Below are 12,298 nucleotides of genomic sequence, written 5' to 3' on the forward strand. Positions count from 1 at the left end.
GCAACCACCAAATTGCCCAGCGTATCCTGCAGGGGTCCCACATTACCCGGCACCTTCTTCATCCTCCCAATATATTTGAAAAAGGACTTTTTGTTATCCTTAATCTTGGACGCTAGTTTGGAGCAGATACGCCTTAAAACTAAGAACCTTCTCTGCTGTCCCCAACTGTACAGCTATGACTTGTCACTAGAAAGCTGGCAAGCAGGGGCCTGACTAAGGAGCTACAGCTGCAAGTTGCTACTACAGGGCTGGCAAGACAGGACTGGCTTTTCTTCCTGCTCTAGGTGGAGGTGTGTAAGAGATTGGGGGGGAAGGAGAGGGGCAGAAAGATGAGTTAATGGGATGGGGGAGGGTAATGAAATGGGAGGTAGAAAGGACATGGGGTGAGGGAAGATTGGTAAAATGAAGGAATTCAGCTACTAGAGGAGAAAAGAAAAGAAATGAAGTAAATTAAAGAGAATCTCGTGTTTTAATACATTCGGATTTTGTATTGGGGGTGTGTGGGGGGATGCTGGTCATTTTTCCTGGGGTGGCTGGGAGGTGGGAGAGGTGATTAAGGTGCTTTTGGGAGAGCTACTACAACCCTGGGGTGGGAAGGTCACACCTCTGGGGGAGGAAGGGGGAGTTGGCTTGGTACCAGCACTGCCCCGTGGGTAGTAAAGTGCAGAGGATGGAAAGTTTGTCCGCAAAATAGGAGGGCGGGGGAGAAGACACTGCATTCTGGGAGGCCACACATTAATGGAGTATGTGCTGGGTAACATGGAGCAGAGAGAAATCTGCCCTGGAGAGGCATAACTTTAAGCTGCCTAAAGTGTACTTAAAACTAGTCGCAGGTGTTATTGTATGGACAATCCAAGGGTTAAGAGCTCCAGGAGCTGCCTAAAATTAATGTGAAACAAGGTCCTTACACTGGCAGAAAGAAAAAATCTTTGATCAACTGACTTTGTTTTGCAGGATAGACAAGTATTTGCCTGGGATGGTTTAGACAAGGATTATCTTGCCCTGGGTGACCTTCTGAGGGCCCTTCTGACCCAATTTTTCTGTGCTACTATGATTGATTGATTTTTCCTTGATTTAGACATTGTTTCAGAAAAATTGTGCTCTGAAGAATTTTACTTCTTCATCCCTAAATTCATTATTAGGTGTAGTCTTTGAGACTTGCATGCAAAGCTTCAAGTGCCCTCTATTACCATTTTTGGAAGTATCAGTTGAAATGGTGCTGTTAGAAAATGACAGTGTTGTGATGAGACATGAAGCAAGGTGATAGAATCTGCCTTTGCTTGAAATATGCCATACTTATGTTACATTGCTTATGCGTACATCACTGTGAATTTAAACGCAGATTGTATTCTATTTACTAGATGTCTAATTGGACTTAAGCATTAAGTCTGATTTTATTCCACCATATTCAAGTCCTGAAAATTTATTAAAACGTCAACTTTTGTAACATACTGGGCACATCTACATGTGTCCCTGACTGCATATTTGGTACTGTGCAGTCATTTAGTACTTGCTTTAGCAAGTAAATGACTGTGCAGCACCCGCCAGTATTGTGCAGTCCCGGCGGCACAGCAATGAGCTATAGCAACATAGATTGTCACTACAGTGATGTAGTAGCGGTATCATGGTTTGTGCCCACTGACACTATGTCGCCATAGCGATAAGCTGTGTAACGTCTTGTGTAGATGCGCTCGCTGTCATCTGATCCTTAAGACTGCATCATAAGAAAGCAGAGAGGAAGAGGAGGCCCCACCTATCTTTCTATGAACCATTTTTCAGGGACTCAAGCAAGGTGGAACAGAATCACACTGAAGGATGAAAGTGTATTTCCACATCTAATAAGTGGAAGAGAACGTAGACTTAGTCTTTTGTCTTTGAGAGTACCGGAGCTGATTATCTTCAATGTTTTAGCCTTTGAAGACATTACTATTAACAAAGAGCAAGTAATGAACAATGGGAAAATGCATCTGATTATTTCTTCCTTCTATTTGGTTTGCAGATTCTTTAAGTGGCTCACATTTTGAAATGTATTTGTGGTTCAAAATTATTCTCAAGTGTCTTAAGCAAATAGTTCTTCATCTGGAAATCATTCATGAACAGCTCATTGCGCCCATTCACAATTTGCAGGATCTTGGTTTAGTTGCTTCAGGCAAATATTGAAGCTTAGTATTTATAATAATAAAGCTCAAGAACCCACATGTTCACAGAAAGCCAAAATAAATGGGTCACAAGCATAATAAGGATTCAAATGTGAGTCAGAATTTGAACTAATATCCATATATCTTTTTTTTTCTTTTTTACTCTTCATTCGGCTGTAATTCTTATATCATCTCTTGTACTTCTTGTTTGTCATTAATTGAATTTGCATTCTCTTGGCATGCAGCCCTTTAGATTAAAGAAAAACATCACTATGGTATAAAAACAACCCACATGCAGTGGTTTGGAAAATCAAGGCTTGTTGAATTGCATTTTTTAAGAGAAATCATTCCTGAAAAATAAACAGAAGAGTTTTTTGTTTTTAGGTTTTTTTTCAAATTTTTACAAGTCAACTTTATTAGTGATGCAGGCAGATTCTCCATACTTTAATTAGAAAATGGGTTGTCTTGTATTTAAAGTGTTCTGGTCATTACTCCAGAGCCTGATCCAAAATATTTTCAAGTCAATTGAAAGATTAATTGATTTCAGAAGACTTTGGCTAAAAAATCTCCATAGTATTACTGCCTTAGCCATAATTTTACAATAAATACTATCTAAAGGCCCCAAAGAAAAATAATCAGTTTGTAATAGTATCCTCAACTGATGTGCTCCATTTTAGATTATTTAGTGCAGTAATATTCCTAGCAGCAATTACCCAACATTTAAGTCAGAATTTAAGTCAGAGCATCAATTGTTCATTTATACAAAAATGTTATTTACTTATAGAATTATTCCACCAAATCTCTTTAAAGGCTATTATTACAAGGGAATGAAATGAAATTAGTTTTTCTCTTTTAGTATTTTTAGTAACAAAATTAGAATTTTTTAGTTTTTTCTAGTCAGTATTCCTAGCCAAGCATACAATTTAGCCAGTAGCCAGATTTCCACTAAGGCCAATGTAATGACATGCTGTATAATATATAGTATACTCACTTTAAGGTCCATATACACTACCAGAAGAATGTAAAAGTAGCCTTGGTGTAAATAGAATCAAAGCCAGTAAGAAGAACTAAGTTTCTACCTCCTTATACCTCTGGCTTGACTCACATTTATAGGAAAAAGTCTTTCTGTCCCTCTGGAAGCATAACAATGCTTTATTTAATGTTATGCGCAATCCAGAGCTATGTAATGTAGCTTTAGTGTGAGAGATGGGCTTTTTGTATTGTTTTTTATACCAGTGGCTTTAAAGTCAATGCAAAATGGTTTGAAAGGGCCATTCTTCTGATCCAATACTGTACTGCACATGCTTTATCCTACAGTGAATGTCTACACAAGGTGAAAAACAACAAAGAATCAGGTCTCATGGCTTTGTAGCACACAATGTCTTCATCTTAAGGAATGGGTTATCGTTAATGCATATTCATTCATTTTGGTATTTTCATTACTATGCCTGCTGTTTTAACAATTTGTATTTTGCTATGTTTGTCATTTACATGTTTGAACTTCACCTTTTCGGGGGGAAAAAGGACCAGGAGACCAGCTACACCATCATCAAATCAAAAGAGACAACAATCACGGCAGATGGCTTGAAGCCAGGTTCAGCATATATCTTCCAAATCCGAGCCCGTACGGCGGCAGGGTATGGTGGCTTCAGTCGAAGATTTGAGATTGAAACCAGCCCAGTGTGTAAGTCATTTTAATTACTGTCAGCTCATGTCTCTGTAATGGTTACCAGAAAAGAGTCAGTGGATCAATACCTTTGCAGAGAACTCTGTCAGTCTCACTCTCATCCTCTCTTTCTCTCTCTCTCAGGCCTGATCCCTTTAGTTAAGAAACATCAGTCATGTCATTACCTTGACTTGGACAGGTTAACACATCTGTCCCTATTTCCTCATCTCATTTAGCAGAACAGGAGATGAACCATCAGGAGATCTTTAAACTTAAGAAATTTGTGAAGCTTGCTGCTTAGAGTTTCTTTTTGCTGCTCACTTCCATTGAGGTGTTCCCACTTACTCATGAAGGTGTTAGTTACTTTTTTGAACTACATACTTCTACTTCTAATCAGGAATCTAATGTACAATTCTTAAAGCAGGGGAGAGCAATTATTTTGGGCAGAGGGCTGCTTACCCAGTTTTGGCAAGCTGTTAAGGGCTGCGTGGGTAGCTCTGCCTCTTGACAGGTGCCCCATCCCCTGATCACCATCTTGGGACCAATGTCCCAATGTCTTGGGACCAATGTCTCAGGGCCTGCACTGGTGGGGCCCAGAGAGGGGCGCAGGTTGGCAGGGGTTTGTGAAGCTGGGCTGGGCTGCACCAGCAGGGAGAGGGGGGAGCTGGCCTGGCTCCATAGAGCCCCTGCTGGCCGGGACCCTGTACTCCTGCCACCCTGCTCTGGTCCCCATGCACCTGCTCACTTCCAGTGCCCTCCCACTCCGTGGTATAGGCGGGGGAAAGCGTGCAGCCCTGGACCCATGCTCCCCAGCAGGGAATGAGCTGGTGCTGAGCATGGGGAAAAAGCAGCCCCTCCCCTGCCCCATGGTTGGTGCTCCCTGCTGCACCTGCGTGGGGCTGTCCTGAGCAGGCACAGCCAGCCCCACACGAGCTGCGAGTGGCTGCAGTGCGGGGCACCGGCCACAGGGTGGGGGCAGTGCCGCTTTTCCCTGTGCTCAGCACCAGCTTGTAACCCGCCCCAGCTGCCAGCCTGGGCCCCGTGCTGGCTCTGGGCTTGCCCATCAGGGCTTCGCATAATGGCAGCAGCTGCAGTGCCCCTGCTTGCCACACCGGGAAGTGTTTGCCACTGCCACCTCTGGGCTGCCCAGTGCGGCACCAGCAGCAAAAGTGAGGGGGCCGCAGCTGCTGCTGCCGTGCGCAACCCCAACAGGTGAGCCCAGACCCAGTGCGGGACCCAGGCTGGGAACAGGGGTGGGTTCCAAGCTGGTGCTGAGCATGGGGAAAAGTGGCCCCGCCCCCACCCCCGCCCTGCATTGCAGCTGCTGACAGCCCACCTGGGGCTGCTGGGGGGCGGGGCCAGGTTGGCCCTGCTGTTGCGGAAGCCTGCTGGGCTTCCCCTGGGTCCTACTGCCACTGGTTACTGTCATTTTTTACATGAACCAAAGGCAGATAAATACTAATTTTCTAAATTTTTAGGGCCACACAGGCCAGATAGAATGGCCTTGAGGGCCATATTCAGCCCGTGGGCCCGTATTTTGCCCACCCCTGCCTTAAAGGCTTGTGTTTGAGCTGGAGAAAGAAAATAGTATACCTCTCAATAGGTCATTAAACCTTTGTGTACCTCTTAACTTGGTCTATGGAGGATTCTCAAGTCTCTCTTTGATATCTTTTGCTGTAGTTGGATACAGTTTTGGATTAAATACCTCCCAGCAACATTTGTGGTAACTCCTCCAAGAGGAATATCTTTGCCATCCAAGAAATCACAGGACCATTAGAATCATTTTGTAGAAGACACTGTAGTTAGAGTTGCCATATGGTTACTATTATCAACCCACTGCTCCTAGGTTTTCAATCCTGCCACTTTCTGACCTGAAATGTAATGAACTTTCTTGTTGTTTGAGAAAGGAGAACTTGAAGGGAAAACATAACTTTTAACAGATTTTGTGTTTACTGAGCACATAAAAAATGTGATTTATGACTACAAGACTGTAGATAGGTGTAACTCTAAATGGGCTAAAATGGAGCTGAACTGACTGAAAGGTACTTACTGTTTGAAAATGCCTGTCTGCATAGCTCTTTTGTCTGTCCCCTTCTATACTGGGATGGCAATCCTAAGCCACTGTAACTTTGCATCTGAATGAAGAAGATTCAAAATTACAATGATGTAGCTTCCAAATAGGGTGCAATTGAGCAGAGGGATGGAAAGGTTGCAGCAGATCATATGCAAAAAGCTATACGCTTAGAGTGCTTAAGACCTATCTAAACCTATCGAATTGCTAGCTTGGATCTGTGCAGAGCATGGGTGAGTGAGTGGGGCCTCTGGTGGTCCCAGGCTTGATACAGAGGTGATAGAGGAATGTCTTTAAGGACTTGGTCCTCCAGACACTTTATGCACACACTTTAATCTTAATTTCAAGGGCACCCACTTATATGTTTAAGGTTAAGCAAGTATGTGAATATTTGCAGAATTGGTGGTTTGCGGTGGTGCAAGTCCAATGAATAGATTCTAGCCAGTTAGAAAGACACTTTTCAATGCTGTTATTCTGTCACCATTAAAAACCTTTCGTTCCCACATGCCCCCTAAACCACAGACCTAGAGCCAAGCCTCTTAGAGGGAAATCCCCTTTGCTGCCAAGCTTCATGGAATAGTAAAGAAACATACAGTGTAATCCTGTTAGCTTCCCCTTACTGCTGGTGAGAAAGGACATTTTTACACTTTAATTAGAGTTGCTCTAATGCACCCACAGCATCTCATGTATCAGTGTCCCCACACTTCAAAACAGTGGTGGGGGCACTTTAACTAAAGCTCATTGAATGAGTTTTACTTAAAGCACCCCCACCCCCATTTTGAAGTCTCAGCATCACGCAACATGGAGACTGGCTGGAGCACCCTAATTACCATGCTCCAGCAGACTAAATTAATCGAGTCTGCTCCAATGTGTTGTAATTACAATGCATTGGAGCAGCTTCCCTCCATGTGTAGAGGTGCCTGAAGAGGCCAGTGTAGTCATGTTTTGACAGGGTAGGAAGATAAAAAAACCCAAAATGCCAGGCCGCCGACTATAGCCCAGACGTTCCATGATGAAATGCTGAATCAAGGGCTTGGATTCATGGATGGCTCAAACCTGTTACAGCTGCTGTATTAAGCAGTCTGAAGCATTGGTTTCCTCTGAACTCACATTTTCAACCAACCACAAGTGCTGAACATACTTTTTTTAATGAAAGCTCAGATTCTGGAGCATCAGTCTGTGACAAGGGTTAATTCCACAGAGTTCCAATTTTATTTAAAGGCTCAGTTTTAATCTCTTTGAAGTGCTCAGATACCATGGTGAGGAAATCCTTTTATTCCTTATTTACCTATTTTTGCAGTGGTGTCATAGATAATTTTCCCTCTCATAAAATATGTACTCTGTGTACCTATTTCAATTTGTACTACTGACATATTTATTAATCTTTAATACTATTTGTATGCAGGAGAAAGTTCATGATGGAAATATTCTGTTCATTTTTTTGGTAAATAGTAAATCATGCTGTATGTTTTCCTTATAAATTTAAATTCATCAACATTTTGATTACTGTTTCCCTGGTTCATTTAAAATTTATAATCAGTTCTTTAAAAAAGATACAGCGTTGTCATTTCAATGAGCGGTACATTTTAAACCGTAATAGATTTTAAAGGAATCATTATGTATGTGCAGATGTGGCTGTGGAGTCAGTGGCTGAGCTAATGTAGTGCAAATAGTGTAGTAATGTAAACATTAATGCAATAAGAATTGTGTATGTAATGTATTTCTTATTGCATTAACCATTAATCATGTCTTATAAGCAGAAACAAAACCTGATTATACTGAAAATAATTCTGTATTATATTAGGCAAGGTCTGGTCACAGTAGAAAAGTTTCTAATTTAGACTATTCCAGTAATAGTGTTTCAGAATATTAATAAGTAATATCCTAGCATTTATGTACTTTTAGTCCAATGCTATCCTGACCTAAAATCATGAGCCAGTAATAATAATAATTTTCCAAGACCTCTCATGTGAATCTTGGAAATAGTGTAAACTGCAGAACAATGTTAGGTTTTCTACAGGGGAATACATTATCCTATCTCAAGGCATTTTGCCACCACTAATAAATTCAGCTTTTCGAATGGTCTGGTGGGACAGTGCTATTTCCATTTTATAGGTAGGGAAGTGGATATTGAGATTCAAGGCCTAAAATGAAACCATTTGAAGCTAATGGAAGAACACAGAGGCATGTGCTTAAATGCTTTGCAGAATGGCAGTGGCTTTTAAATGTTTTGCTCAAACACAAACCCACTGGGTTCACTACTCTTTGGGGAAAGTTTTGAATTTCCCATGGTCACATGGGAGGTCAAGCCAGAAATACAACTCATATCCATGACTCCTTTGATTTAAGCACAGTTTTACAGAACAGAAAGAAAACCCTATCTGGAAACATGTACCCAAGGATGTAGAAAGCCAAGTCCTGCTCTTTCTCATGCTTATGATCATGGAGAAAAGGGCACCAGCTATTCCTGTGTTCCACACAGTCTTACTGTCTTTCAAATTTAATTTCCATCCATGGCATCTAGAAGCAGCATGAGGAATGAGCAGCTACCAACCTGCAGTGTGCATCACATGCCAAAGGTGCTTGACTCGCATAAGTCTGGCTGTGTCTGGAGCAACAGATAGAAACAGACAATACAAGGAGCTTGCAGTGTGTTCCAGATGAACTGAACAGCAGAGAGCCTTCTATTCAGAAAATGTTAGTCAGCTGTTTGGAATCCTGCCTTCTACTAACAGGGCTCTTTGTAATGTAGACCATATGGCAGCTTCTCTGCTTCCTCTCCCAGCCCAACCTTTCATTATTACATATAGGTGTGTGTGTGTGTGCACACACACACACTTATATTAGATAGATAGATAGATAGATAGATAGATAGATAGATAGATAGATAGTAGGCCTGTGCAAAGCAGCTAGTATTCACTTTGGATTCGACCAATTTGGGGGACAGTATTCTATTCAGTGATTCATATCACTGTCCCAAATCGATTCGGGCGAATCAGATTCAGAGGTTTGGCTGCTACCAAATCGGCTGAATCTCTGAATCAAACAAGCCCTACCCCCTGCCCGCTCTCCCAGCCCTGTCAATGGCTGCCCTACCCAGCCCCAGCATCCCGGCTCTTAAAAAAAACAAAGAAATAAAGCCCTGCACTCAGCAGTTCGTGCCAGGTGGGGGCAGGGAGGGAGGTGATCCCTGCTACACTGCACTGCCCTACACTGCGTGGGGGAGGTCTGAGTGCAGGGCTTTTAAAAAAAATGTTTTTATAAAGAACCAGGAACTGGGGCTGGGCTGGATAGCCATTGAGGGGGCTGGGAGAGCTGGCGGGGGATGGGAGCTTGTGGCAGAGCCCCCCCCATACAGTGCAGGGCAGTGGGGGGCAGCGGGGATCACTCTTCCCCCCCCCAACACGTGGCAGCAGCCAGTGAGTGCAGGGGTTTTTTTTTCTTTCTTTTTATTTTTTTAAAGAGCCGAGATGGGGCCAGGGTGGGGCAGCCATTGATGGGGCTAGGAGAGTGGGCGAGGGTTGGGGGGCACTCAGGAAGGCTGGGGGAGCAGGCGGGGGATGGGGCCTGGTGGGGCTCCCTTAATGGTCCCCTCCCCACCTCCAGCCTCTTCCCCTACCCCACTTATCAGCATGGAGTCTGGGTCCAGCTCCCTGCGGTGGTGAATGGGGACTGCCCGAATCTCCGAAGCTCTCCAAATCTTTTCCAAATCGATTCGGAGAGCTTCGACTCGATTCAGACATTTTTATTGGTCTCCCAATTGGATTCAGAGATTCGGCCACTGAATCAGGTGGAATCTCCTTAGAATCGAAGCACCCAAAGCTTCACACAGTCCTAATGGATGGATGGATAGATAGATAGATAGATAGATAGATAGATTATACATATGTATATGTGTAGTTATGTTTGTTTATATGATTTAAGAGAAAAATATTGATAAAGCAACACACACACACACACGCACGCGCACACACATATGGATGACATATAATATACTGTTTACAATATACACCCCCATGCACATATCTACATTTTAAAGGAATCATTATGTATGTGCAGATGTAGCTGTGGATTCAGTAGCTGAGCTAATCTTGTGCAAATAGTGTAGTAATGCAAACAACAATGCAGTAGGAATTGTCTATTGAATATATTTCGTATTGATATGTGTGTGTGGGTGTATCTGTATATCTAAACATAGATATAGACACAGGTAAACAAATTATGTTGCTTTATCAATATTTTTCACTTAACAGTTTAGATAAAGGTATTTTGCAGTTCTGCTTGCCAACTCACCTCTCACTCACCTGTTGATCTCCTCCCTACATACCAAGATTTCCAGTCCTCAACTAGTTGTATCCCTTTTTTAGCATTGACCCACTTCATGTTTGTCCTCCTGTCCCAGCTACTACTCTTCCCCCTGATGCTGTGCTCTTCTGGGCTGTATGGAGATTTAATCTCCCATCACCTATGTGAACTTTATGCAAGGTGAAGTGATTAAGGTTCTCTTAAAAATGTTTTTAAAAAAAAAATATATTGCCCAGAAAGTAATAAAAGTGAAAAGAAGAAGAAAAGAGCCAAAGGAACATCTATAAATGTGCAAGGCTAATAAAATCTCTCTGTGATAAAACAGATTTTGAACAGTTAACAATAAAATATTTAATGTATTGGCCCAATCATTATGAAATCATTTACTGTACTTTAGTTGGGCCATACTGTACATAATGAAGTACCAATCAGAGAGTTATCGTATGAAGAGGTACTTGAAATCCATTGCAAATCAATGTTTAATGCATTACCTTTTTCACATTTAATATTGGGTCATATTCAGTTATTTTATAGCCTCCATAAACTTAATCCTGTGTTAAGGATTCCCTTCCGCTTCAGTCGTTTAGTTAAAGGCCTCCTTTACTGTGCAGTCAATTTCTGCTGGTCCTTTGAGTGGTCACAGTTTCCTAAAGGGCTAATACAAGGGAAAGCAGTTATATCCAACTGATGGCTGTAATGAAGTCCTTCAACAAATAGCTGTGAGCTTTATCATGCTCTTCCCAGAGCCATATACCGAAAGACGAACCACAAGCTGATGCCCTTCTTCCTAGTAATAGCAGAGTTCAACTACCTCTGTTGCATTAGGTTTTCATTTTCCAGGACCCAGCAGACAGCACTTTTTAGAGACAGGACACTGAATAAAAAGTCTGGCTCCCCTAAGCAATGAGAGTAAATGTTGGGAATTGTTTAAAAATAATTTTAGGGTTCATTTTCCATGCCTTCTAATATTCTTAGGGTTCATATTTAACCTGTTTAACAAGGATCTTCACCATTTTTTTTAAATTAAAGTTGATATTCTCAGAAAGTCACATGAATTCAGTAGCTGAAGCAACACAGATGGGGCTTGCACCAAAGTTCGCAACACTGATGTTACTACATGGGGAGGGAATGGTCAGACAGTGTATGGGCTACAGTTAGAGTGGGTGAGTTAGGACAAGTGAGATTCAGGTTGCCTCCAGTATTTTGAGATAAAAATTGGGTTCTTTTCCAGAGAAGCTCGGACCACTTACTTTAAGTATCTCCATTTATGTGTGTTGTTTTTATTTCTTCTGGGTATTGTGAGTCTTGGATATCTTTGTCACTTCAGTGTATATCTGAAAGGCTTTACATAGGAATGATGGCATTCTGTTGTTTTTTGATCATCTAAATGGCCCTTTTTGAGTAGCTACAAGACACTTTTGGTACATAGGCATAAAAGTATATTCTTCTGCTGGACATACAGATCTGTGTGTAGCAACTAAGTGGGAGACCTACCCTATATATTTTCCCCTAAATAGAAGTAAGGCTAGGGCACTTGCCTAGAAAGTCTTAGGTTCCCCTCACCCAGAGGGGGCTTGAACTTGCCATGCTCCATTTTGTCAGCCCAGCACTCTACCTGCCATACTACAGATTAGCCATTGTCCTGGATCTTTCTTGGCACTCCTTTTCAAGTTGTGCCCCTGGGTGCCCATGAACAGGAGGTTTTTTGGAGAGATGTGGGGCCAGGGGGAAGAGAGCAAGGCAGAAGCTTTATGGATCAGTGAAGTGGCAATTGCCTTGACAGGAAGAGGACCTGGTCTCTAACTGGAGAGAGTAGGGCAGAAATTGGCAAGCGGTGTGGTGGTTAGCGTGTTGTGCCTTCAGGTGTCTTCAGCATTCGGAGTGAGTTTTCTACTCTAACCTATGGCTAGAGTGCTAGGCTGAAAAGCAAAAAAAGCCCTGGTTCAAGCCTTTTCTGGGTGAAGAGATCCAGGACCTTCAGCATTGCAGGTAAGTGTCCTAGCCACTGACCTATGGGGCAAAAAGGGACTCAACCTTATCTTCTTCTGTTCTTGAGTCTAAATCCAGTAGTTCTGGGTTCTGGAAAGCTCCATTTTCAAGCATCTAGGTTTGCTCTGT

The 12,298-nt window shown here is 42.5% G+C and overlaps 1 protein-coding gene across 7 annotated transcripts in view; it reads left to right on the forward strand.

The window, feature by feature from the left end:
• EPHA5 (EPH receptor A5) overlaps positions 1–12,298 on the forward strand; it is a 369,106-nt gene that overhangs the window by 268,827 nt on the left and 87,981 nt on the right. For all 7 annotated transcript variants that reach the window (XM_019522270.1, XM_019522269.1, XM_019522268.1 and 4 more), the window contains one exon: positions 3,663–3,822. In XM_019522270.1, coding sequence (XP_019377815.1) covers positions 3,663–3,822 — 160 coding nt within the window. The remainder of the gene's footprint in view (positions 1–3,662; positions 3,823–12,298) is intronic.

This window comes from Gavialis gangeticus, unplaced genomic scaffold (assembly GCF_001723915.1).
Source record: "Gavialis gangeticus isolate Ggan-Ray unplaced genomic scaffold, GavGan_comp1, whole genome shotgun sequence".
NCBI classification, from domain to species: domain Eukaryota; kingdom Metazoa; phylum Chordata; order Crocodylia; family Gavialidae; genus Gavialis; species Gavialis gangeticus.